This window comes from Trichoderma evansii (assembly GCF_050947405.1).
Source record: "Trichoderma evansii strain SZMC 28006 chromosome Unknown GGI43scaffold_2, whole genome shotgun sequence".
Classification (NCBI taxonomy): domain Eukaryota; kingdom Fungi; phylum Ascomycota; class Sordariomycetes; order Hypocreales; family Hypocreaceae; genus Trichoderma; species Trichoderma evansii.
Window position 1 is genome coordinate 2,394,264 of NW_028145204.1, and position 25,690 is coordinate 2,419,953.

Consider the following 25,690-nt stretch of genomic DNA (forward strand, 5'->3'; position numbering starts at 1 on the left):
ATAATGCTTATTTTTGTAATATTCCCGGTTTCTCGTTTTTAACGAAGCGATCTTTTTTTTTCTACGACATATATGAAGTAAAGGAGGAATTTGCTTTTTTATTGGCTTTTTTTTTCTCAAGAGCATACATTTGCTTGCCCCTTTTTTTTCCTTCTTCTTTTTTGGTTTTTTAATGAACTCTGAAGCACACCTATTAGCATCAGCATTATGATTGTTTACTTTTTTCTGCAGCTGTTGTTTTTAGCATGATGAGAAAACTGATTGTTTTATTTTGTTTAATTTACTTTTGATTGTATTTTATCACTTTTTGAATAGAGAGAAGAGAGCGTACGCATTTAGCGGTATAAGAGCATTGGCTGCTAGGGTCTGTTTTCATGTTTGGGCTTCTTTTTCACATGCATTCATGGCACCAGTCTATTAGCATTACTGAAGCATGAGTTGATTATTTGGCTTGATACTAGATACCTAGATGGCTCAAAATGAAGATATTATCATTAATTAGTATGTCCATGGTGATGCCAGCATCTCCTATCATCCATTCACAACATCCATTACTTATAGAGCATAATACTACCACCACCAGCCATAGACTTCAGCAGCAGCAGGAAGGGAAAGGGAAAGCAAAGACTCAGCACGAGATAAGCAATTAAAATTTAAATTTCACAACCAAAAAGAAAAAAGTTTCGCCTAAAAAAAATAGAGTATGCTGAGTCTCATAAAATAACTCTTCATGGCCCAACGCCTCTTCCCCTCCTGCTTTCTCAGTAATCGTATAATCACCGGGAGTCACTACATGTAGATGACCTCATATCCTCCCCACCATTGCGTTCTTTCTTTCCACGAGATACACACTCCTCGCTTCTCTTTTTTTAAACGTATTGAGACAGCCATCTGATACCATCGCCGTATCCCTGTCGCATCACCACGGAGCACATGAACAGCTCGATAGGTCGGATTCCCTCCAGTTGCATCTTGCCCTTTCCGGTCGTCTGGTACAGGCCCAGCTGGTGTCTCAACTCGTCCTCAGAAACGGCGTCGGGGTGGTCGATCTTGTTACCCAGGATGACGAAGGGAACCTTGGAAAGCTCCTCCATGGACAGGAGGGCATCGAGCTCGGCCTTGGCCTCGGGGAATCGCTCGTGGTCTTTGGCGTCGACAAGGAAGACGACACCGTTGACGTCGGGGAAGTAATCTCTCCAGATACGACGGGCTAGAAGTGGCGGAGGTTATAGTAAGCACATGTATAAGATTTACACCAGATGGAGCCGAAGGATCGAGGGAAAAAGGAACAAAAACATACCCTGCTGGTGACCACCCAAATCGAAGGTGTTGAATCGAACGTTGCCAATGGCAAGCTCCTCAGAAGCTAAGATAACAAGTCAGAATAGAAAGTTCATTGACAAAAAAAAAAGGAGGGGGTAGGGAACAAGGTCGTTGGCGTATATTCCGTGTTGGTAATGGGCAGCAGACTTACTAGGGTGAAGAGTAGGCTGCAGGATAGCAACTCGGTCGTTCTATAGCAATCCCATCATGTTAGAACATCATCTCTTCTCATAGCCTGTGATCTATGTCCTGCATCGTTGGAATCGATCGCCTGCACAACAGCCTATCCACTGTAAAGCTGCAGTGATCGTCCGTTCATCCATCCCCTGTCTCAGGCCCCCCTTGTCTTTCTTATCGGCGACGTACCTTCAGCATGTGAAGCAACGTGGTCTTTCCGGCATTGTCGAGGCCCAGGAAGAGCAGTTTGGCGTGCTTGTTGAGCAGGCCCAAGGAGGACAGCACATCGTAAACTAAAATGCAAAAACAAGGAGAAAAAAAGTCAGCCTTTTTGTTAATCATCGCTGCAATGCAATCGCGCATATGTGCAAGTCGTTGGGAAAAAGTGGCGGTCGTCAAAGCGATAGACAGCGCTGGCGGAGGGGGGATGAATACATACACCAGTTAACAATCCACATGTTGGGCGATTGGCAAAGCAAGTATCTTTATTTCTTATTCACAGTTTAGATGCCAGAAGAAAAGGGAAGTTAAAAGGCAAGGGGATAAGAAAAAGGAACAAGATACGACGTTGCCCGGCTGAAGTTCGCAGAGCAGAGGAAGTTGTTGTGATGATGTCGATGCGAGCTAGATCGGGTCCGGGAAAGGACAATCAACCGATGTCTTTTACCGCCTGTTATTTTGGGGGGGCATCGGGACACGTGACATGCCTTGTTGCTCAGGCACCAAAAACTACGCTGCGGAAAATATGTGGCGAAAAAGGCGCCCTTGAGAATGGGAAAAGTCCCAAGTCTTACAGGTGCCTACTGTTAGTTATTGGTCATTGATCAGCTGCCATCATGGAAATAGAGGCCAAAAATAACAATTAAGACAGTATCGTGATTGTTATGGCGTGACTTGAAAATGTTATCATGTGATATCGCCGAAGGATGAAGAATGAGATAGAAAAAAAAATTGGCTAGATAGCAGAGACAGTAGAGATGGTACCTATAGCATGTTCCAAGGATTACGTGGCTTCAAAGCACTTCCAGGCTACTCTGCAGAATAAGCAATTTCTACGTACAAGACATGTCACATTCAAAGCATAGAGGAAATAAAGTTTGAGTTTGAATCTCGCTTCAGTATTACTATCTAGTAATATCAACCGACGGCTTCATAAAGCAGCGTCTTGCCGACCAACGCCAACTGGGAGGCTCGCATTCCCATATGCGGCCTCCTGGGTGTATCCTAAAAGCAGACAGATAAAAGACAAAAAGCCTCTCCCAGGTATGGTATCTTTCTGTAGCCACAGATGATGTGTACTGTTTTCAGTATATACAGGAGTCTCTATATCTAGAGCAACTCCGGAAAAAAACATCACGTAATTATATGAAATAAGAAGTTGTCATAAGATCGTGAGAAAAAAAATTAAAGGAAATAGTGAAGTGAAAGGAAAGAAGGTTGTGAACACGTTGGGTATATAGGTCTCGTATGCAAGCGACTGCGTCAATGGAATGTAAAAACGCCGCCCAACAAACGATGGGACTGTGGAACCCGTGCCTATCAGAATGCTCAAAACACCTCTTCTATGTGTATGTCATTTCCATGCGTGAAAATGCAGTAGAAATTTCTTGCTTAGCAAGAGAGGACGTAGTCTGGGCCCTTCTTACCAGCCATGAGCAGACCAAGCTCTCGCATGCGCTCGGCACCACGGCCAGGAAGTACTGGTTTGCGCTCAGGGATCTGTCCGCGTCTGGCACGATCGCAGTACTTCTGGAAGAACTTCTCCTTGCGGCGCAGACGCTTCTTCTCAAGACCCTTGACAATGTCGATGGCGGTACGAATGTGGCCATCGGTGTCGGATGAGGTCTTTGAGCCCTTTGGCTGCCTCTGGTGACGGAAAATAGCCGCAGGTCTGGGCAGGGACTTGGTATGGGTAAGACCAGGGCGGCCGGCCAGCTGGAAGTTGGCGTGCGCACCCTGTCTGGGAGTCTGGATCGGGGTTGCGATAGCCACAGCCTTGGGAGCAGGGGAGCGAAGTCGTCGAGGCGACTGGCGGTCAAAAAGAGGTCTGGGGGAGCGAGCACGAGGCTTAGGGGCGGGAGAACGAGCGCGAGGCTTGGGAGCGGGAGAGCCGCGTCGCTTAGGAGGTGGAGAGCGGAGACGACGGGGAGATGTGGTCTCGTTTTTCCGTCTTCTCCGGGCACGGTCGGTCTCGCTGCCGAGATCCTCCATGACCCCCTGCACCCACGCGTGGTCATCGCTGTCGGAAGCAGCCACATAGATATCCTCTTCATCTTCCTCGTCAAGATCCGAAGCCGGGAAGCTGGGGTCAATGTCCTGAGGGATGATGCGAAGCTTCTCGTTTCTGCGGGCAGCGAGGCACGACAGGTAAGCATCCTCGACGGGCCGGTCCTCATCCAGGGTGCCGCACACGAAGTCAGTGCTGTCGGGCAAGTCAGGTGCCTCAGCTTGAGGTCCAAAGGGTCGAGCCTTGGAGACACGGCGACGGTTGCGTCGGGAACCAATGGAGTCGTCCGACTGCTGGTCATTGATAGAGAGTCGGCGAGCCAGGCGAGGAGTGACTTGGCGTGGGATAGATGGAACACGAGGAGTCCACATCATCATGTTTTCGTCCTCGTCATCCTCCTCATCGGAATCAGCGAAACCAGTCTCCTCGTCGGTGTGGTAACCATCAGAGCCGTCGTCCTCTTCGTCCTCTTCGTCCTCGTCCTCATCCTCGTCTTCCTCATCCAGGTCCAGCTCATCGAGTTCATCGGCATCGTCATCCTCGTCCTCGTCCTCGTCATCCTCATCCATGGCTGCCTCAGCCTCCTCCTCTTCCGCCTCTTCCATTTCGGCTTCCTCCTCAGCTTCAGCTCCCAGGCGGCGAATCAAGTTTTCCTTGACCAGGATATCAGAAATAGTAAGCTTGGTCTGAGTGGAGTTCTCTTGGCGAATCCAGTCATCCTCACGAGCCATGCCACTGGCAAACTCGTGGAACTGGGAGCCATCCTTGATGAGCTCGGTGGAAGAAGCACGAATGAATCGAGGTCGGGCGAGGGAGGCCTTGGAACACTCTGGCTCAGCAGGGGCTGGTCGAGGAGAAATGGGGACAGGATGTGTCATGCTCCTCTTGGGAGTGGAGGGCTCAAAAGCCTTAGGGGAGGTCTTGTGCGAAGAAGACGGGCGGGCCGTGCATGCGAACTTGATGCAGGTTCGCTTTGGTGCATCTTGTGCCACAGGCGTCTTGAGCATGGGAGCAGGAGGGGCGGCTGCAACAGGAGCGGCTTGTGGCTGAGCTTGAGGCTTAGCAGCACAAGCAAATTGAATGCATCGTTTTCGAGGAGCTTCCTTGACAGGCTCCTCAGCTACTCGTCTAGTGCCGAAGAAGTTGCCAAAGAGGCCGCTTTTCTGCTCGCCGGCACCATGAAGACGAAGCATCGACAGGTCGGGGAGAGGTGGGCTGGGGGTGTTTGTTCGCGAAGGGCTGGTAAGACCAGTATCACTGGTCAAGTCGGCGGTGGAAGCAATGCTGGCATTGCTGATCATGGAACGGCGGCGTTGGCTGTAGGATTTGGACGGGTGAAAGATGTGACCATCCTCTTCGTCTGATTGTCCCAAAATGGCCTGAGTAAGCAGCGAAGACGCAACCTGCTGGGGGCGAATCGGCGCTCTCTGGAAAGGAAGAGGCTTGGTGGGAATAGGCATAAATAGCTGAGTTTCTGGCGGCTCGTCGGGGTCCTCAATGAGATCTGACCCTTGCGTCGCCCACTCGAGGTGATGTGATGTTGGAAGAGTTGCCATGATCGAAGTTGTTACGAGGTTGAACATGGGTGTCGTGGTAAGTGAATTATAAGTCGGCGGGTAGGTAATTTGATTTCGAGATCGAGAAAAAGAGATCCAATAAGAAGGATTTCGTCAAATGCCCCGTTTTGGTATTGAGCCAAAGAACGGAGACACTGAGTATAAGGCGTCGTCTCAACTCAAGAGGGGCGTATGAAGGATTTGTGTCGTAGCAAGGCAAAGCGTGTAAGCCGACACAAGGCTTCCAGCTCGTGAGAACAAGTTCTCTTCAAAAAGATTGTCCCTGAGGACCGCGATGCTATAACATCAAAACAAACATATTCAATATCCAAAGAGTCGAGGTCGAGGCAGTGGATGTGAAAAAGACTAAAAAGGCTTTTGGGGCCCGCGCGAGTGGTATAAGAGTGAATGCGAAGAGCGGGTGGCAGGCCCAGTCCACTTTTAGCAACGCTCTCTGGTGATCTGGGGGCACACTCGCAGGTCGAATCAAAGAAGACTAGAAAAGAAAAAAAAAGGGTCCTTGGGGTGTGTGATTATAGAGCAGAGGAGGCTTCTTGGCAGATTCCGGATGACGTCCGTCCAGATGTGGCGTGGCGGACCTGACACGACAGAAAGCCGGGAGGTCGGTAGGGGTGTGTGTAGACGCCAATGCAGGGATCTCCGATGTTTGGAAGATGTTGGATTTAGAAATAGAGGCGACCCAAGGTCTCAGACATGCAATGCAGGCGCTGTGATGTGATGAGCGCTGCGTGCCGCTGTTCGCGCCTGTGGTGCAGGAGAGAAGAGAGTTGGGGGTGCCAGAAACGCAGAAAAGCAGCGAGGCGACGCCACACACGCGAAGCAGCAAAAGGAAGAAGCCAAGAAGAATAGAACAGGCGCGGGCGGGAAGAAGCAGTTCGAGCGTCGGCGAAGGCAGCGAAGAAAAAAGGTGAGGGATAATTAATTGATCTGCCGCCACTGCACACTAGCACAAAAGCATACTTGTGTTCATACGGAGTACATCGGGAATTGGGGAAGGGAAATCGTACAGTAGCGTAGCAGGCGATGAGTAAATCAGGGCCTCAGAGCACAGCAAAACCGGGAGCCCATACAGTGCCAAGGCCAAAATGCGCACGCGCCGAGGCCATCCCGTTCTAGGGCCTCGTGCCTCTTCTGGACGGCTGCGAGGCCGTGCAAAGCGCACCTGGCCCAGAAACAACGCGTAGAGAGGAGGGTCGGGGCACAGTGTGCGGGCGCTGCAGACGAGGCACGGGGCTCGCGCACAGTGGGCTGCACAAGCACAAAGCACAAGGCACCTGAGCACCACACAGTCACAGTGCAGCGATGGGTGGGCTCCCTCTGGGGGGTGTGTGGGCGCTGGTCTTAGGGGGTTCCGCAAATTAAGAGCCACTGAGTGGTTTTCTTGGCTGGCGCTCATCAGCCTGCGATCAAGCGGCCGATCTATGCGCAGGCGCCAAATTTTCTGCGTCCAGCGCGGGCTGGCGAAATTTCAATTTCGCTACAGTACAATCCAGCACAGCACACTTTGGCAGCACGCGCTGTTAGACCGGAAATAGCCCATCGAGTCGAATCCAGCCTGCAGCCAGCACTAGCACCAATACAGAAGCATCCATCCACATCGTCGGTGTCGTCATGATGCGGCCAAAGGGCCCTTTTTTGTTTTTTTCTATTTTATTTTCCTGGCGAATGCAATGTGCATCGTTTGTGCTAAAATAGGGCATCCGGTGGTGGAGGGTGAGCTGATGGTCATCCACTAACTTGATCCATCCCGATTATCTCTGTGGAATATCGACAGCCGCAACGACCTGAGGCTCGGGAGACTGGAGGGGGCAGACAAATGGGAGAAGAAACAAGGGATGCGAAGCTCTTGTTTCGATGTGCCGCTCGCTTCCCCGCTCGCATCTGCATCGAATAAACAGACAAAGAGTAAAGCGTCGATGCCCTTGTCAGGGGAGCGCGCAAAGGCCTGCACGAGAGCAAAAGGAGCAGGCAGCATCTCCGTGGGATTTTCAGCTTCAGCTCCAATATAGCACTTGCAAGTACATACAGAGAGGTATCAAATGTACCTCTTTATGCGTATACCGGCGCTGCAGTCGCTACTCCGTGCTCATAATCCACCATATTTGCTCCGTAGCGACTCCCGGGGCCCGATCGGTCCCAGAGCTCATATGTACATGCTCCGTACGCGTGCAGGCAAAGAGGTACAAGTAGGGATCGTAGTATATGCTCCGTACCTTGCAAATTTCCGCCTCGCCTCGCCTCGCCTTGCATGTCTCACAGATTGTCGCTTAACTGACCAGCAGCCCTGGCACTATGGCGTCCATGTTAAGCATATATCGCACAAGACATGTCTCTCACTAACATGTCCCAGACAGCCGTCCATCAGCCGATTATGGATCGAAAATACGAGGATTAAGACCCTGTTGCTCTGCAAGGACTCCGTACTGCCAGTACATCCGGCTGCTACGTTCCCCATGCCTCAAGTCACCTCAAGTCATGTACATCTCAGCACCACTCCCTCTCGTGAGCATTCATGCATGTGTGTGTATACAAGTAAGGGATGTCTGTTTATAGCATTTCCCTTGCCACGGCAAGCGAGAAATGATCCATCCGTCAAATTCCACCGCTTAACAGAGATCTTCCTTGGCAAATCCAACACCGGTAATATCCAATTGCATGGATAGCACAAGAGATTGAAGAGGTGCTTCACGTGCCAAAACTGCAAATAGTAGTATTTGCAATCTACCATCGCGTTGTGATGCTCAGCCAGCGTCGAGGAATGAAGTCACTTGCTGCCAGAGAGCGTTTAGGCGGCATTGAGTACGCATAAACGAACATAAAACCAGCTCTTTATGCAGCAGTCTAGTGCAGCATCATGATGATGACGGGAGGTTAGCTCGCCAAGAAACTCCCTAAATTCACCTGTCCATTCTGAGAGAAAACCACATTGGCCTTGCTTCTTTCAAGCAAGCAAGCAAGCAAGCAGCGAAATATGCCTCATAGTAAAAAGCCGCTCCAGGAGAGCTTAGCGCGAAGCTGCTGGGGTCATTTGGCGCGTGAGCTGGTGTCGCGCTTTGCTTGCGTGCTGGATGGAGATGGAGCTGGAGCTGGGGCAGCAGCTGTGCGCCATTGATCAGAGAGCATCACAAGCGAGGGCGAGGCTCCGCTTGCAAGGCGGATGGGGATTATTCTCATCCATTCACCGCCCGCTGGAAATGGGCCGTATTGGTACCGGGCTGTACAGTAGGTCAGCCCATTCGCCCGTCTACATTTCGAACGCTGATGGAACAACAGAACGCAGCGAGATGATTGCTCCAACAAGGATGATCCTCATTGCGCTCAGGGGACCGTCAGCAGGCGAAGCTCACATCCGCGCCTAAAAATACACCACAGTGCCGTCATATATCGCAAACCGGTTGATTAGCACCCCGTACTTGCTCTTGCCTGTAGGAGTTTGCACCCCGTGCTTCAAGTATATACGAGTATCGCCAGTGATCAATGCTAGTGCTCAATGCTAGATAGGAGACTTGCTGCTTGTAATTAGCCAATGAGTCGTGGCCTGTGGCATCTAGCTGATACGGCAGAAATGTTCAATCAGGTTGTATTCAATATTGCATCCAAGTCCAGCCGCAGCCCGCGGCAGCACAATAATCATACGCCACATGCACCTCTATGCAGATGGGTTACCAGCCCTCTCGCTTCACTGTGAGGCTCACTGTGAGGGACCCTCGGGGCCACAACCGAGCCAAGGCCGTGCCAGCCTGCAGCTCTTACTTGTGGCTATGATTCTTTGGGACGGGCGCTGTGCGCACTGAGTAGCATTCTGCGTGCTGCATCTCTGCAAACCGCACTGTCTTGGTACGACGTCGTTCTGCGGCCGACTTTGCCTAGTTTGACAGTCGCAGAGTCCCTCTACAGTGCAATAAAAATCAAAATCATGCAGTTTGAAGCGAAACGCGAGCGCCACTAGCCACGGCCGCATTCGGAGAGTCGTGGCAAAGACTCCAGCTGTTGTTGTGACGGCCTGGGATGCAGAGTAGCACACAGTCGAGTCCAGACCTGAATAGACAGACAGACACGCTTCACTAGCTCCAGGCCCGTTGGAAGCAGAAAAAAAACAATTTTTTTTTTTTTTTTTCCGTGGGCCGCTGAAGCCGCTGGCAGCATCGGATTCTCGCAATGGCTCGGCCTTGCCGGTGTTTGCCCGGTTTCTCTCTACGGCTTCCATCTCGTGAACAGGAGATTTTTAATTATCAATTGGCCTCTGTCTGCTGCCGAGTTGACTGCCGAAGGCGAAAAGAACATGATTCCGTGACGGTACTCGGCTGCCGAGGCTGTTCAGTGTGCTGCCCCTTTACGCGCATTGCCTCGCTCCACCCGGTGCTGTACCTCGCCTCACGGGAATCCCGCTTACAAAGGTAGGGAAAGGGGAGATATTTTGGGTTAGTGTCGTAATACGCCGACGTGCATGAGAGACCCCTACTACTTGATCAGGTCTCGTACTGTACATGAGTATGCACAAGCCACTCCATACCCCATATTGTACTTGCTAGTAAAAGTAAAGGAGACGTTGGATGCGCCATGCATTTTGTCATCGCGTGGCGCGCTGCCCACTATTGACTTGCTGTGCCAATTCAGGCTCGAACTGCCACACGGCGATCGCCAGCAAAACCTACGCCATGACGCCGAATTCCTGTCAAACAATGGCAAACCTAATACGTTTCCTGTTGCTGGCAGATCGGGGAACGAGCAAGTTGCATTACCATGACTCTAGAAGGGTCGATCAGGCTGTTGGAATGCTACCCCCCCTTATCAAGAGACAATCCATGTTGCAGCCAGTCAGTTGAACGCATGCGAATCGCAAATGACACACCAAATGGAACCACCACGTTGCCTCTGCCTCGCCTATCATGCCCCGGATGTATGCCGAGCAGCATAATCCCATCACCCGGCTGCATGCAGCATTCTTTCTGGTCCATAGTACATATAGTGGTAGCTGCAAGTTGGGTGCTGCCTCGCTTTGCAATCAGCGCGGGAAGCGGCATGGATGTCATCCAATGCGCAGACTGTGATAAATGGGAATCCCCTTCGGCACCTCCAGGATTATCGCCATTTACGAAAAAGGGAAATAGTCAGGACAGTAAACCGATTACCGTCAGAGCCGGTGTATGCAGCTGATCCCTTCCGACCTGCGATCCGCCGCCACATCCGTCTTTTTTAGGCACGTTCAGATCGGCAGGAGGGCTTGAATGTAGTATATACATATGTTCCGAAAGTGGACAAATCGTCATACAGTACATTAGTTTGTAGGTGCAAGTACAGATCGTTGTCGAAGAACAACCATTAATAGGAGGCCAACCGCCAACTAGGTAGCAAGTCGCCATCATGAGGACTTGCAATGTAAGCCCAACAGTCGCCACATAACGCGCAATGCAGCCGAATCAGACAGCAGCGCGGGGGGCTGAAGAGAAGGCTCGCATTTCTCGTCAGCGACCATCGGGTCAGCAGCCATTGAGGCAGCTCTACGCCAGAATAGGCCTCGAGCCCGACACGAACTGCCAGCTGCAAATGGGTACATACCACGTCGCTTTGCGCGGTATTGTCAATTCTCGCAAAAACGACGAGTCGGCCCAGCGCACTAATGTGGTTCAGCAACCCCACGCACGGCTTGATGCACAAACCCCGCATCATCTCTTGCTGAGGTCTTTCGAAAGCAATGGCCCATGACCACGAAATAAAAGGGCCCTGGGCCAAAGGAAGCAGCTCTTCGTAATTGAGGAGATACGCTGCCCGTCGAGCTGCAACTGACGACCCAATCACCAGGAGGGCTGCGAGAATGACGCCACATTGGTAAGTGGTGGTTCGGCCGACATGTCCGTTGCATGCTGCATGTTGAAGCCCTTCCCAAAGCGTCGTCGTCACTTCGATCCAGAGGTCTCGCGATATATTAACAGGCACATTCATGCGCAGGTAGGTAGGGCGTTTCGTAAAGAGGCGGCCAATTGGAGGCGCAAACAGATTGCGAATGAGAGCGAGGCGTTTCGCCTCAGTGTTCCCCGTACCGCGAAGAGAAGCTCAGGCCATGGAGGTACGGGACGGGAAGTCCACGGGTCAACGTCGGCTAGAAGGTACCCGTAGAAGGAAGCGCTTTGAGCCTCAGGCATGTACGAGTCGTGCTCGTTGACGGCGCATCTTGGCTCCCGTCGGCGGTGAGAGTCAGGGCCATGCATAAAGCAGCCAAATGGCGCCAGAACCGGCCATCTACAGCCCTTTTGGGCCACGGCAGATAATGATGGGCTGCGGAGCTGTGCTCTGTAATGTGCTCGTGGTCCTAAAAGTACGCGCTCTGCAGCAGCCAATGGCTTCATGGCCAAATACGGACAGCTGCTGCAAGTCCCCTTAATATCTTCACATGCATGTAGTCACAGTACTGCCCGTCAATCAGGGACCTGCCGTAGCACTCAAAGCATCGATGCAGGTTTGATACGGCTACTTGCTAAATTGACTAATTTCTGAGTACTGACACATACAACCCAGCTGTGTAGCGTCTGTATATGGTAACATGGATAGCTCGTTGTGTACTCCGCATTTGTGCCCCATACATAGCTTATGCACCTTTATCTAAGAAAAGACAAGCTGTCGTAGACAGTGTGCTCCCCCTCCGCCCATGTCTTTCAATGTTTCCAAAACAAAATCGAGGCTTTGGAATAAAGAGACATAATCTCAAATTGGTGAGACATGCGTTCTCGTTCGCTCTCAGTCAACGCCAAGGCTGAGATGTCTTATTACTTCTATGTGTAAGCTTAAAAATAGGATGGCCAGTCCAGGCCAGGTTGTGAACCAATTCCTTCAATCGTCTAAGACATGATTGAAGTTGCATGTTCAATTGCTCTCCGGCGATTGGCCAAGACTGCAAATTTCGTTGAGACAAGCCAAGAGCAAATTAATCACTTTTACGAAGCTAGATTACAAGCTCGAAGATACCAGTGGGGGTTCCTCAAGCTTGGATATTTGACGTTGGAGAAACACCGGACACCAGCGTTAGCGGCCTCGCCTCTCCTCGGGCTGTTTTATTATTTCGTGCCCCCAGGGGGCAGCGATAGTAAAAAGTTGGGCGAGGTACACAGTGTATCTTCATGGCAGACCTTTTGGTTCTAAACCAGCCGCTAGCCTTCTGGTCCGACTGCTTCTCGTTGAAAATTTGTTCTAGCAATTTTTTTTTTTTCTCGCATTCTCGCTAGTAAACCGATCGCTCCGATAATGGGGGGCCCCAGCCCACCGACGACAACCGCTCTCTTAGCGGCTTAGGGGCTCTAAAGCAGAGAGAAAAAAAAAAAGTTTCTCATGAAGGGGGGAGGGCAGAAATAATTGGCGCACGGGGGACGTTGGGGTTGGGGGAATTTTCCTTATTGACGACGGAGGTTTTTAAAAAATTTTCCTTTTTGGGTGTCCACCTTGCAAGGTGAGGCTGCGCGTATCCATGCCTTGGCTGCTCAGCTCGCTTCCCTTTTCGTACATACAGTTTGGCTCATAAGCACGTATACACATACAGACTTTCCGTATATGCATGAATTAATTGATTCTCGCGCCCGAGGCCAGTGAGGCTTTCGTATAAAGAAAAAGGGGTTAATTTGAATCTTGACTTACATAGATTACTGTGCTGGCTCGCCTGAGACACACGTTTCTCTGAGACGTATATGTCCATAGTCTAGATCTCTTGGCTTCAAGTCTTGAGCAATGGCAACTTGACGCGAAGTCACACCCTTCTCTTGGCACTTGTGAACCATGCAGGCTATACAGATGAGTTGACATACCGCGCTGTCGCACATAGCTCTGGGCATTTCGGGCGTGGTACAGCAGCAAGCAGCAGCGACAACGGAGTAAAGGGAGAGAGTTTGGCGGTAAAAGTCAATTTGCTGCTGGTGTGTTAGCCACCCTTGGAGGCCTTCTGCAGCCCATTCCGAGTAAAAATCTTATAGGGGCCGAATTATGCTTCCCGAGCGCTGCGAAAGGCTAATAGGAGATGGCCACACAGGATTCTAGACCCTTTCAGCCACTTATAACACCCTACTGAAGCTGCCCATTCCTCAGGTCGCGGGATAACACGGCGTTGGACTCTTCCAGACCAGAGTAGTGGAAGCCATCATCAACAAAATGAACTGACGTTTGAAGATGTAAAATGTCACTGGAGAGAGGGTTACAGCCATGCCGCATTCCTACAGTTGTAGATGTACCTTCATGCCGGAGCTTCCCTTGCATGTGCTTTCCTCTGGGATGTCTAATATCCAAAGGATTAGCCAGCAGGTTGATGTGGCTGTTGACGTTAATTTCGTCATAAAAGATTTACACAACGTGAAGCAGTCTCGATCATGAGATGTAATCTTGAAGGAAGTAACGCGATACTAATCACTCACGCAGTTACCATGCGGCTTCTGATTTGACTTACTCGATACCATCTTTTTTTTTCTTTCAGAAATATTCGAGCATGTCCATCTCAACTTGTATCTTGTTATAGGTTACGGTATGAGGCTTTTCAGAAGAATAGAGTCTCTTCATTGTCAATCCTGCAATTCAATTATTGGACCTACTTACTCTGACGATGTCCAGTGTAACTTTTTTTTTTTGTAAGCTACTGTGTAAACGATCTTTATGCTCAAAGCCTGTTTGGTGTAATGAAATAGTGTAATCGGCAGCCAATATATGCAAATCTATTCCAAGACAATTTATAGCTTTGTTATGACACTGAAGTTGTACGTGAGGCTCGTTCGAATGACAATTCCGCGAGCTCTCAGTCATACACTTCAACCAATCTAAACATCCACACTTCTAAATTCAGTGTTATAAGCTGCAGCATGAACGATATTTATTTAGAACTTATTCTACGATAACAAAATTAGCAGTGCCTTGTCAATGGACAGCTTTGGATGTCGAGTCTTGCTTCTCTAGGCTGTAAGTAGTAGCACCCTACATTACTATCAGTCACAACTTTAGCGCATGTTAAACTTGATTGCACGCTATAAAGTTGAATTATCTTATATATAACTCAGTCATTGCTCTTTTAGAAAAATTTTATACCTTTTCCATCCCCTACTATGCTTTGAATCGAGAATCCAACCCTGCAGACAGCTCGAGTTGGAGCAGGATATCGTCATAAGTGAATTAAGTCACGTGCACATTCACGTGCTGTAGCAATGATTTTCCCGCTAGCCGAATTAATGACTGCAGTCCGGTAAAGATTCGTGCCAGCGACCTCAATTGAGCTCAACACAAGTAACGACTCAATCGTCCTCACAGTCACCATGAACTCCCTCCGTGTTGCCCGTGTGGCTCTCCGAGCTCGCCCTTCAGCCATGCGAGTGGCCTTCCAGCGGAGAGGATACGCTGAGGCCGTCCCCGACAAGGTGAGGGATGTTCCGGAGCCTCGAATTCAAGAGGCATGCAATTTATATATCGCTAACCGAAATTTTTATAGATCAAGCTGAGCTTGGCTCTGCCTCACCAGGTATGAATACTGCGCCCCGAGAAATCGAGTTTTACTGGAAATGCGATCCGATTGTGCTGGAGTGGAGGATATGCGACGCTCGACAGATGTTCCCTCGATGCTAATTACCGCAATGCTCTGCAGTCCATCTACAAGTCCCAGGATGTCGTCCAGGTCAATATCCCCGCCGAGTCCGGTGACATGGGTATCCTCGCCAACCACGTCCCTTCCATCGAGCAGCTCAAGCCCGGTCTGGTCGAGGTTGTTGAGGAGAGCGGCGCCGCCAAGCAGTTCTTCCGTACGTGATAACCCCTCCGAATCTACGACTATATTACCGATAGCAGGACTAACGATGAACGACCATATAGTGTCCGGTGGCTTTGCTTCTGTCCAGCCCAACTCCGTCCTGAGCATCAACGCCCCCGAGGCCTACCCCCTGGAGGACTTCAGCGCTGACGCTATCCGTGCTGGTATCGCCGAGGCCCAGAAGGTCGCCAGCGGCAATGGAAGCGAGCAGGATATCGCTGAGGCCAAGATCGAGCTGGAGGTGCGTGAAGATACGATATAGCTTTACTCGTGATCGAACAAGCGCTAACATACTATCGATAGGTTCTCGAGACCCTTTCTGCCCTTGTCAAATAAACGATTGTAGAAATATAAATTCCTGTACAACTTTTCTACCTGTCTTTAGCGCAGAGCCGAAACAATTGATTCCCAGTTGCGGTGCTGTTACATAAAAAAAGGTGCATCTCTGCTGCTTTTGGCAGACTCTTGGAAAATATGCGTTGCTGTATGTAGGCGCGATTCCTAGACATAATGAACTGAAATCATACCCCTCCTTCCTCCTTCTCTCTGTAGCATCGATCATCCTTCCCGTTTTGACTAAATAACAAGGCAACTTCTTCCATGCTTGTTTTGAACTCTTCTTCTCTTTTCAGAATTGCTTCCTTGGCCTTTTTCTTTACAATACCAGTGTATCATTTTGTTTTCTTAGCTCAAGTGACGCTACTTCTTGGACAAGCATCATGGCATATGCATTCACAAACAATCCCATGACTCCTTCCAAGGATCCCATATCGTTAGATGGACCCCCGCCAGAAAATCTTGTGCCCTCTGGATTCGTTGAGTCTCGAATACGGCAACTCAATATAATCTCAAGCAAAGATCGCCCCAAGATTCAAGATTCGTTACATGTCGCGAACGTACGTGAAGGCGAAGATGTTTGCAGCCCAGCTTGCCAGGGCACACGGCTTGAGGTCACCGCTTCACCTCCAGTTGGACATTCGTATCCGGGCTTGAGAATTAATGACAATCACAGCGATGACAATGGAGTTGCTTGGGAAGCGCCATCCATAAGTGCTCATATGTATAATGTCAGGCCGAATTTGAGAGCATCAAGATCGACCAATTCTATGGGTTTACAAAGCCCAACTCGGGGTCTTAGGAGATTCCGAGGCTCCCACAGGTCGAACAAATCTGCTTCCAACCGGGCTGATGATTCAAATTTAGATTAGAGGTCTTCCAGGCGTTCCCAGGCCAATCCGCGAGCATCACTTTCGACTATTCAGACAGCACAGCAGGCTCCGCACAGCTCCACTGAGGAACGGAAAGACGCGTTGGATATGTTTGACATGTTCGGGGTCTCACGACCTAAAGGTTGGGTATCTGATGAACGAGAACAACAACAGGTTTCACAACTAAAGACTGTTCAAGTATGTCATTCTTGTGGTGGATTTTTGCATACACGATCACGGTGTGCAAGGTGCGGGCATGAATTTTGTTTCAAGTGTAAAACAGAGCTGGTGAGCACCTTGACTACAAATCTTCCCGCAGATCACATACATACGCAAGAGCAACAAACGTCAGAGCAAGGGACATGGCGCCAAGGGGTAACTCACAGTCAAAGCCTTGGGAATTTATCTGTGCCTCTGAGCAGGGAAGGCAGAAGTAGGTGACATACAGGCTCAAATTACGAGAGTGAAGCTAACTTTGTAATGTAGCGAGCCATCCGCTATCTGGATCAAAAAGCCGCGACTCAATCACTGGCTACCCTAAAGGAAGTCAGCCAGAGCGAGGCGAGATAGAGAGGCAAGCACGCCAGCAATTTCGACATGAACGCCGACAACGCCTGGAGAAATCTTATAGTGACATGATTAACCCTGAACAATACCCAGGCTGCCCAACTTGTCATACAAGTACAAATCCTGCGAGACATAGCATCTGTTGCCTTGCTCGCCACTCTCCGTCAAGGCGGCATATGGTTGATCGTCCCAACCAGAGCGAAGAAGAGACAATGTACGAGACTGGCTCGAAAGATTCCTCCAAGTCCATCTACAGGCAAAACGAAGCTGAAATGAATGTCGTTATGGCCACTTCACTCTCATCTGATTATAAGACCGCAGAGCCTTTCTCGTCTCAGCAACCAGAGTATGATGCTTTGTCAGATGGGAGAGCAGGTGAGCATAGGCCTGGCATTGATATAATGGTAATTGAGTTAGACGAGGCTAATGAATAACGACATATTCAAGACACGACTGTGTCGCTCTCCCAGAGATTACATACCAATACTGCGTGGACGGGCAATGACTTACAAATTTCAGCTCCCCAAAGAGCTCACGATCTTGCCGACGATGTCACTACAGATGCTCAGCGAGCGCCTCGCAGCTTACATAGCATTGAAGATGATTTCTCGACTAGTACAACAGGTCCATTCCAGCGTGGTGCTATACCTAGAAATGGTGGTCAAAGCACTTCTGAGCTGGACTTGGGAGTTGAGCTTGATAATATGAATCCAGCAAATCTAAGGGGCTCACAGGCAGTTTCAAAGATACCAGCGCCTTTGCAGCATACACCAATATTTCGAGAAAATAGCAGTACATCAGAGTGTCAGCGTGTGTCTAAATACGAGTACGAGCCGGCAAAGGATACTGAGGCAAACCAACAACGAGAATTGCTACATTCGCCCACCAGGAAAGCAGCTGGTTTAAGCCCAAAAACGCTAGGAAGAGGAGATAAGGAGACGATCGGATCTGAGGATTCTCTCAGAAAGATCGCCGTCGCAAATTCAACAAAGAGTCCCAAACAGAACATTGAATCTTCTGACGTCTCAACGTGGAAACAACAATTGAGGAAAGTCGGTGATACGTTATTGTCAAGGAGCAACTCCCCCAAAAAGGCATCTTCGCCATTGACTCCCGGATCTCAGTTACACTCTCCCCAATCACCAATTGCATTTCTTTACAATGAAGAAACAATCGCCAGCTCAACAAGACGATATGAAGTAGAGATCAAAGAACAAACATCTGGGCTACACAAACAGATGGAATCTATAAATGATAACATGGAAAATATTATGGCGGAAAGTGCTGATACAGAGCCGAAGATAACTCTTACTGCCCCTGACGAAGATTCTGAGATGCCTATCAGTCACCACATCTGCGAATGGCGCTTACGGTATCTGGGGCTGAGTGCTGCGTTTGATAAACTGAAAAGTGAGCTAGATATCGTATTACAACACCAAGCAAATCCAGATACTACAGAACAAGAACTGGAGACGGCTTCACATCACGATCGATACAATGACCACGGCATCGAGGGGTTAACTATTATCGTGCACAGAAGATGCAAGGAGGATTTAGTCCTCAATACAGATTTGAGAGAAGAAGAATTCACCGATATTGGAGAGTAGTCAGTGTCTGGAGAGATAGACCGTGGGGTTTATGTCATGTCTAAGTGCATTATATGAAAGTATTCGTTACCTGTATCATGATGAACCGCTTTGAGCGACGATTTGGTAGGCCAATGTCTGAATATTAGGCAGTCCATAAGTCAGAAAGTAATCAATATCAACAACTATTAACTAAAGAAGGCATTAGAATAAAAAAAGCCGAGCTTTGTGATATTCTAAAACCATGAGTTGCTTTCCGTCACCCAAACCAGATGCAAAATGCGTTGAACACGACGAAGCCAATAGCTTTCTCTCCCGCTGTTCCACACCAAGCGCCAGGTTTTGCGCACTATTGACGTTGATACGTAACTAGACCGACGCTGCCTAATGTACTAGACGGTCTGAGTGCTGTTATTCGCTACACTAGATATTGGACATCACTTTCAGGGGCAGGGTCCTACAATACGCAAACTCTCCCGTCTATTGGACAAACTAAGGGGGTGTGTATCTACGTCTGAGTCAACGCGAGTGTAACGACGGTACGCAAAGGAAGCAAAAGATTGGGCTGAGTTTGGACCCCTTTGACTGGGCGAATATACGAAAGGTAACTACAGAGTCACTGTCGATCTTTTGGGATAGTAGTAGCTATCCCCAACCTGATTCTCACGTCCTGTCATTCCTCATCCGACCTCACCGCACAAATCAAATACTAATACTGCAAACTAGCTAGCTAACAAGGCAGAGAGGAGGTAGGTCCATCAGAAAAAGAAAAAAGATTCGTTGTCATATGCACGTGCGTGGACTATCCTCGACGTCAAATCACATGCCTTTTTATTACCCCATTGCTCGTTGTCACGACATAAGTACCTTTGATAAGAGAGAAAAGAAAAAAGAGACACCCCCATTTACTCCATCCAAACACCCCATGGACAAGACTTTGCTTTCTGCCCAGCCCCCCTTGTTTTCTTGCTTTTCTCTTCTTAAACTCCCCCCCCCCCCTCCCCTTGTCTTCCCTTCCGCGCGTGTGTGTGTGTTGTACGTTTTTTTTTTAGGTGTATACATAGTATGTAGATGGCGGCAAAAGCAGGATGATCCTTCATGGATTCTTTGCCTCTCTGCCGCGTCTGCGAAATGCACTTATTCCCAAATATGGGTTGATTCGACTTCGTTGGCGGCCCGGGCCCCCCCTTCCCCCATCCCCGTGATGGATGGGCCGGGTCCCTCTCGTCTCGTGGCATCGAATAAGCGCGAAAGGGAAAACGTGCTAATGCCAAAATGCCAAAATGCCAAATACTAGTTGCTGCGGATGCTATTCCCACCGTGGCTTTGCGTCAGAAGCGGGCATCTCTGCAGTAGACATACATGCCAACTACCGTCTGTACGTATGTAGGTATACATACGACCATGGAGACCAGGTACTACAGACTACTATCACGAACAGAATGCCAACATGTCAATGGGGTATGGAACTGGACTATCCACACGCATGAAATTGACCTTGTTGATGCTGCAAAAGTCTCATCTGCTGGCAAAGCCACTCGTCCTGATGACACCGCACTCGTTTTCTATACACCCGCTGGCAATGCTACTCTAACTGTTACACGTGGGAATGGTCTTATTCTGATGTCCTATCCTTTGGGGGCAGCTGGGGCTTCGGCAAGGCCGCGGTTAACGAACCCGGGGGAAAATAGAATGAAGATGCTACTGCTATGTCTGTGCGTGAGAAAGAATGGTATGCTGTGTGTTATATCGGTGTAAGTTAGAGTAAAGGGGCCGTAACAAGTAGGCAAGACAGACATAGCAAAAGGAGCGGTCTGCAAAACAGAAAAAGAAAAGAAAGATATGGTCTTGGCGACATATCTTTGGACGAAAGCATGCCTTGTACAGTTGTAACGCAATAGTGAGCCGAGAGAAGAAAATGTTACTATTCTTAGATACTTGCGCTTTTGTCTACAACGGCTGATGGGGGAGAAGGACAGAGCAGCGGGGGAAATCAAAAATGTAAAATCTAAGATAGCAGGGCAGCAATAACGGCCCAGTGCAGGCATCAGTTAGGTCTGCGAGGACGTCTTGATGAGGCCATCGTGAGACTTGAGCCTCCCCTTCCCCAATTCACCCTCGCAGCTTTTTTTTTTTTTTTTTTTTTTTTTTTCACCGACACGTTCAAAAAGAGACGAGGGCGATGGAGTAGGTGGTTAGGGGAGCCCGGTCAGCTATGCCAACACACCCATGTCAGCCCAACAGCGGGACAGCCCTTTTCAGGTTGCCAGCACGCCGGGTCCATTCGTCTGCCTCGCAGGATCAGCAGGGTTCGGCCATGGGCTTCATAGACAGGGTGGGGAGCTGATACTAGTATGTAGGATACTAGTAGCCTGAGTTGACAGCACTTCGAACACGCAAAAAGGAGGGAGGTCTGAGGTGGCAGAGTTTGACAGGATGGAGTTACTATGAATGGCGCTCTGTGATGTGAGCGGGCATGAGGCCAAACCCACAATGGAGACGGGCATGCCGTTTCGGCATGGCAGGCATAGCAGGCATGGCATGAATGGAACCAGGTGTCGAGCCTGTCCACAGACGCTCGGTATATACTGGTACTCCCTGTGTTCCTTTAGATCTGGGCTCGCATGGGTCTCGCCGTTGTTGAAGACAAAGAGTTCAGAGGTCCGATGATGGAGAGCCGCGATTGGCCACCGTGATCAGCACGCCCGACACCATGTTTGCTACGCTTGTGGGGTTGCTTTCGCACAAAAAAAACAGAAGGCTGGGGGCCTCGTTGTATGCGTTGACAGGTGTGAGTGAATGGCGGATGAATGGACGCCAACGAAACGAGGGCCTGCCAGCCAGTCAAAGGACTTGGCTGACTGGCTAGTCCAGCGTTCAGAGTAGCAGCACAGGTATCCGTAACATGGCCGGGCAAGGCCCTCTACCTGCATAGAGGCATAATACCGCGTGCCTCGTGTATTCCAGCAAAGTAGTATTCCATACCTGCTCTGTCACAAGCATCTGGAACGGGGTTTGCTGCGCGACAAAGTACATACAGCACGCCCTGCGTCTGCCTCAGGTCAGCATCTTATGGCTTTGGCCAGCACTTTGATTCTTTTCCGGTTTAGTCGTCCAATTGGATCTCTTTGCTCTCCCTTTCTTTCTCTCTCTCTCTCTTAAGAATCCATTGCCCATGAGAACATCAAAGACAAACAAGTCGCTGGCTCAAACACAATAGGCGGCCCGCTAATGCTTTCGTGTTGTTCCAAAGCCCAAAGGGGGTTTAGAGAGGTTGGGAACCCCTGGCCCCGGCTCTACTTTTCTTTTCGTTGTTCTTTTTCTTGGTTTTACTGTCTTGACCGGGGGGAGTTAAAAAAAAAATTACCCGGAAGAAAGCGGTGTAGGAAGCGGCAGTAATCCATCCGCAACGCCAATGTGCTTTTGTCAATGGTTGCATGCAGTAGTAGCTCCGAATAAGGACGGTAGATAAACCAGAGACAGAGGGCAGCATCGTAACCCCAAACACTAACCAAATGGCCCCAGATTGGCCCATAAGAAGGTCCGCGGAAGGCTGAGAACGCCGAGAATCACAGCATCACACACACGCTCTCTCTGTATCACTCACTCCCTCAATCTATCCACCCCTCTCTGGAAAGCAGAGCATGGCAAGCGAACATCTTGACCGCATCAATGCTAGCCGAGCTTCGTTGTCTCTTCTCCCCCCCTTGCACCAACGCCCGCTCTCGCGGCCCAGAAATCCCGTCGCATGTCTTGGCTCTGATATCCAGATCGAGATGCCTGCAGCACGCACTTGCTTTAGTCTATGTATCGTATGCATAACGATAGCGGCGCACGTTTTTCTTTTGCGTTCCCCCCTGTTCCTTGTTTTTCTCTCTTTGCTGTTCCGTACTTGTACCGCTAGTAGTTCCTGCAGGCCAAGTGGCCCTGTGTGTGCGTTTGCGTTTGCTTGGAAGATAACTGCAGCCGCATGCTACGCTGGCTGCGCTAGGTGGCCTCAGGGCGCCGAGAGACGCCCCGGTCGTGCTCGAACTTGCAGCATAGTGGTAGTTGGGGGCCGTTTATCGGCTGGGCCTGTGCTGTCTAGCACGAGTAGCGCTCATACTTGTATACTTTGAGGTCTAGGAGCTTTCGTGGTTTCGAGAATACGCTTCCCTTGTCTCCCTGGTCAAGGGCGATGGGACTAGAGCCGCCCATTCGTCTCCACTTTGTTCTTTTGTTCTTCTCATGACTCTCTCCAGTCACTGCTCTCCATAATGGCGGCTCATCTAGTGGAATGCTAGTACGAGAGCTCCGTAGCAGCTGGGCAGATGCCCTGGTCCAAAGCGACGTGACCGAACCGCCCCGAGCGTGCGGGGCCGGGAATCCGGAGACCGGGGCCGGGGGTCGTAGCAGGCGGTGAGGCGGAACCAGGGGCTTAGAATGGGGGCCGCTTGTACTCGGGTCTGCAAGTTGGGCTGGCGATGAAGCCAAGGCTTAAGCAACGGATAGCAGCGGTGAGCAATGGCTCACTTACTCTCTATCTCCCTCCTCCTTCAAGACTGTTTACTAGCAGGAGCATCGTATGATGACTGGGATGAGCCAGGCTTTGCATTGACCGGATATGCGCCAGCTTCCTATACTGCTGACCGGTTCTTGAGCTTTGACGATGGAGGGACCCTACTCATACTCGTAGGACTGAAGTAAGTCTATCCATGTCAAGCTCAAGCCACCAGATCGATCCGCATGAACAGATGGAGGATTTTGTGGGCTTGATGTGCCATTAGCACGTAGTAGTTATTATGCCATATTATCATCTCAGCAAATATATATTATTCTCATCAGCCATGACGCAGAGAGAACAGAGGCGATCATTGAAAGTAGATGCTTCAAAACTGTTGCCAGCCATGCGACGAATCCAGGTGTATAGCATCCTTTGGTGAGTCTATTTTCTCAATTGACCACTTCTTTCGTCAATTGTAGACGGCACATCTATCGATATCATAGTACAGGGGTGCCTACCTATCCGTATATGGTGTATGCATCTTGGGTTTCCTTTGCAGGCGGTCTGTCTCAGGACTGCATACTTGGCGTCCAGTAGGCACTCCTAAGGCTCATTTGGGAGTATCTAGTCTAGCTTCCTATTGTTTGCTTGCTTCTGTGGAGCAAACAGAGCGTATGAAAACCTCGTAGTAGTATAGTAATAGTTGAACATTGGACATGTTCAGCATTTGTATTTTCGAAAAAGAGTTGTTCGACCATGGATTGCTTTAGTCCAAGTTGAACAGCCCCATTCGTGCAAAGGGTCTATGTAGTATCAGGCGTATATGTTTTCCGCTTGTTAGGCTCCTCTCTCGCTCGTAGCCAATGCGATGTCGGCGTTAAAGTTGCTGTTGCAAGGGCAAATGCTTGCTGCTGCTGATGTCCTTTGGTTATAACCTGAACTTAAAAGGATCCAAGCCCGTGGTCCCCACATCAACCTTAAAGACACTACCGCCATACTTCTTACTTAGATCATCGCCCTCCTCGTCTGCTGCTGAAGTGATGACTAACTCTGTACCCACAAACTGCACACAGGTGATATGCCTTGTCGGTAAAGTTACGCTTCCAATAACCTTACCTTCGGGGTTAATTTTAAGCACCGTGCTCTCTCCCCAAATGGCATGCCACACGTTCCCATCCACGTCAACACGGAAGCCATCAGGCTCTCCAGGCCCTTCATGCCGGTACCACAGGCGTTTGTTGCTAACAGCTCCAGTCTCGAGAGAGTAGTCAAATGCAAACACCTCTCGAGCCGCGGAGTGAGTAAAGTACATGGTTTTATTATCTGGTGACCATCCGATCCCATTGGGAATGCGCAAGCCCGTCAGGATCTCTTCTTTAGACTTGGACGAATCAAAGCGCGCAAGGAAGCCTATCAAAGACCATTGACGTCAGCATTAGATAGCCAACCATTAGAAACGAGTATAAAATAGGCCGGTGAAAGGCCGCCATACCTTCTGGCTGTGGTTCTCCGTGCTCAAAATCGGTCATGCTTCCTAGCCACAGCTTTCCATGGGGGTCTGCCGCTCCATCATTAGAGCGTATACGCTCGTTATTTTGGTCATTAAACTGCACAAGCATCGCGTACGTCCCAGCCTGGCGGTCTAGCACAGCAACTCCATGTTTGACACCGATTAGAATGCGATCCTGAGGGTCCACTCCCTCGATATCGACTGTGACAGTTGGGCGCGTATCCAGCTGAATTACCTTCAGAGAGGAACCATCTCCGTTGTCAACGGCAGATACAGTAAGTATTTGACTCTTTTTTATGTCAACGAGGCGCACTGAGTTTGTCTCCTTTTCGTAAAATGGCCCTTCACCAAGCGCACAGTTTAGCTCAAGCCAAGGCTTGTCTACTTTCCACTCTTGTAAGCCGGAGGTTGCCATTGTTCTTTCACACGGTCAGAGGAATTTGGAACTTTGATTTCTCAGGATACAGTTGGGAAAATGTGTCCAGACACAATAGTAGATATTATATCTGTTGCTCAAGCGATTCCGGAGTATCTCTGAGGTGCAAATGGCGGGGTAGGAGTTAATGTGGAGTTTTACGGAGTAATTCCCGGTGGGTTAGGCTGGCCCCCATATAACGAGCGATATTGGCCAAGCTACCCGGTGATGTTGGAATGATCAAGTCTGGTATTTGAAGCAGAACCAATTTGCCATCTGTATGTAAAAATGGCATAATACTAGCTATCTTTGCTAGTGATTTGATTGCTTGTATCTGGCTGCTGCGCCCCCTCCTCTTTGGAGGGGAGAATCTGATAAGTCGAGCTAGCTATCCTAGGAACATTTGTTCTAGCGAGGAAAATCGTGTCATGATGCCCGTGGTAAAGAATAGAAACTCGAGTTATTCGTCAGACATATAAACACAAAAACGCTATTCCTTCAACAGACTCTCTCTTCTTTCTTGATATTCACATACCAGGGGTGCCGTTGTGCTATCTTACCATGCGGCGTACAATCACCGCAAGCATGTACAACCACCGCAAGCATGTGCAAGCTACAAGAAAATTATCCGACATGACGAATCACATCGCCAGCGGTTACCATCAGTCAAGTTTCACGTGGCCGTTGGCCGATGCGGATAAGCGCTGGCGATTATGATGTCTCAAATTGCATCTCGTTAATATAGCTTACTCCGTATTGTAACAGCTGTAGGTGGTACCCAGAGCCAACCGGGCTCGGTACTCGTAAACCGCTAGATGCTTGCATGTATTGTAGTACCCGGGCTGGGACCT

The 25,690-nt window shown here is 49.6% G+C and overlaps 8 protein-coding genes across 8 annotated transcripts; 3 read left to right on the forward strand and 5 right to left on the reverse strand.

Moving 5' to 3' along the window:
• Window positions 1–658: 658 nt before the first annotated feature.
• GGI43DRAFT_394326 (Arf family GTPase SAR1) lies at window positions 659–1,962 on the reverse strand. Its single transcript, XM_083204754.1, has 5 exons — window positions 1,940–1,962; window positions 1,690–1,793; window positions 1,475–1,514; window positions 1,301–1,366; window positions 659–1,210 (listed from the first exon to the last, which is right to left on the reverse strand). The coding sequence occupies exons 1-5, from the start codon at window positions 1,956–1,958 to the stop codon at window positions 870–872; spliced, it is 570 nt and encodes a 189-aa protein (XP_083065296.1). The 5' UTR covers window positions 1,959–1,962; the 3' UTR covers window positions 659–869.
• Window positions 1,963–2,534: 572 nt separating this feature from the next.
• GGI43DRAFT_164737 (DUF2457 domain-containing protein) lies at window positions 2,535–5,500 on the reverse strand. The gene has a single exon (XM_083199602.1). It carries the CDS (start codon window positions 5,308–5,310, stop codon window positions 3,112–3,114), a length of 2,199 nt encoding a protein of 732 aa, XP_083065297.1. The 5' UTR covers window positions 5,311–5,500; the 3' UTR covers window positions 2,535–3,111.
• Window positions 5,501–7,022: 1,522 nt separating this feature from the next.
• On the forward strand, window positions 7,023–8,170 carry GGI43DRAFT_165087 (uncharacterized protein). Its single transcript, XM_083199607.1, has one exon. The coding sequence runs from the start codon at window positions 7,344–7,346 to the stop codon at window positions 7,965–7,967; it is 624 nt and encodes a 207-aa protein (XP_083065298.1). The 5' UTR covers window positions 7,023–7,343; the 3' UTR covers window positions 7,968–8,170.
• Window positions 8,171–10,543: 2,373 nt separating this feature from the next.
• Window positions 10,544–11,697, reverse strand: GGI43DRAFT_165102 (uncharacterized protein). The gene has a single exon (XM_083199608.1). The coding sequence runs from the start codon at window positions 11,245–11,247 to the stop codon at window positions 10,627–10,629; it is 621 nt and encodes a 206-aa protein (XP_083065299.1). The 5' UTR covers window positions 11,248–11,697; the 3' UTR covers window positions 10,544–10,626.
• A 2,825-nt stretch (window positions 11,698–14,522) lies between these two features.
• GGI43DRAFT_394339 (uncharacterized protein) lies at window positions 14,523–15,634 on the forward strand. The gene is made up of 5 exons (XM_083204755.1): window positions 14,523–14,684; window positions 14,756–14,785; window positions 14,909–15,062; window positions 15,133–15,311; window positions 15,374–15,634. The coding sequence occupies exons 1-5, from the start codon at window positions 14,583–14,585 to the stop codon at window positions 15,404–15,406; spliced, it is 498 nt and encodes a 165-aa protein (XP_083065300.1). The 5' UTR covers window positions 14,523–14,582; the 3' UTR covers window positions 15,407–15,634.
• A 155-nt stretch (window positions 15,635–15,789) lies between these two features.
• GGI43DRAFT_379832 (uncharacterized protein) lies at window positions 15,790–18,452 on the forward strand (the record flags this gene model as incomplete). The annotated part of the gene is made up of 5 exons (XM_083202899.1): window positions 15,790–15,966; window positions 16,279–16,476; window positions 16,552–16,711; window positions 16,765–17,220; window positions 17,293–18,452. The coding sequence occupies 5 exons, from the start codon at window positions 15,790–15,792 to the stop codon at window positions 18,450–18,452; spliced, it is 2,151 nt and encodes a 716-aa protein (XP_083065301.1).
• Window positions 18,453–19,894: 1,442 nt separating this feature from the next.
• Window positions 19,895–20,681, reverse strand: GGI43DRAFT_165295 (uncharacterized protein). The gene has a single exon (XM_083199609.1). The coding sequence runs from the start codon at window positions 20,477–20,479 to the stop codon at window positions 20,060–20,062; it is 420 nt and encodes a 139-aa protein (XP_083065302.1). The 5' UTR covers window positions 20,480–20,681; the 3' UTR covers window positions 19,895–20,059.
• Window positions 20,682–23,166: 2,485 nt separating this feature from the next.
• GGI43DRAFT_165347 (regucalcin) lies at window positions 23,167–25,053 on the reverse strand. Its single transcript, XM_083199610.1, has 3 exons — window positions 24,407–25,053; window positions 23,433–24,324; window positions 23,167–23,374 (listed from the first exon to the last, which is right to left on the reverse strand). The coding sequence occupies exons 1-2, from the start codon at window positions 24,837–24,839 to the stop codon at window positions 23,843–23,845; spliced, it is 915 nt and encodes a 304-aa protein (XP_083065303.1). The 5' UTR covers window positions 24,840–25,053; the 3' UTR covers window positions 23,167–23,374; window positions 23,433–23,842.
• Window positions 25,054–25,690: the final 637 nt, after the last annotated feature.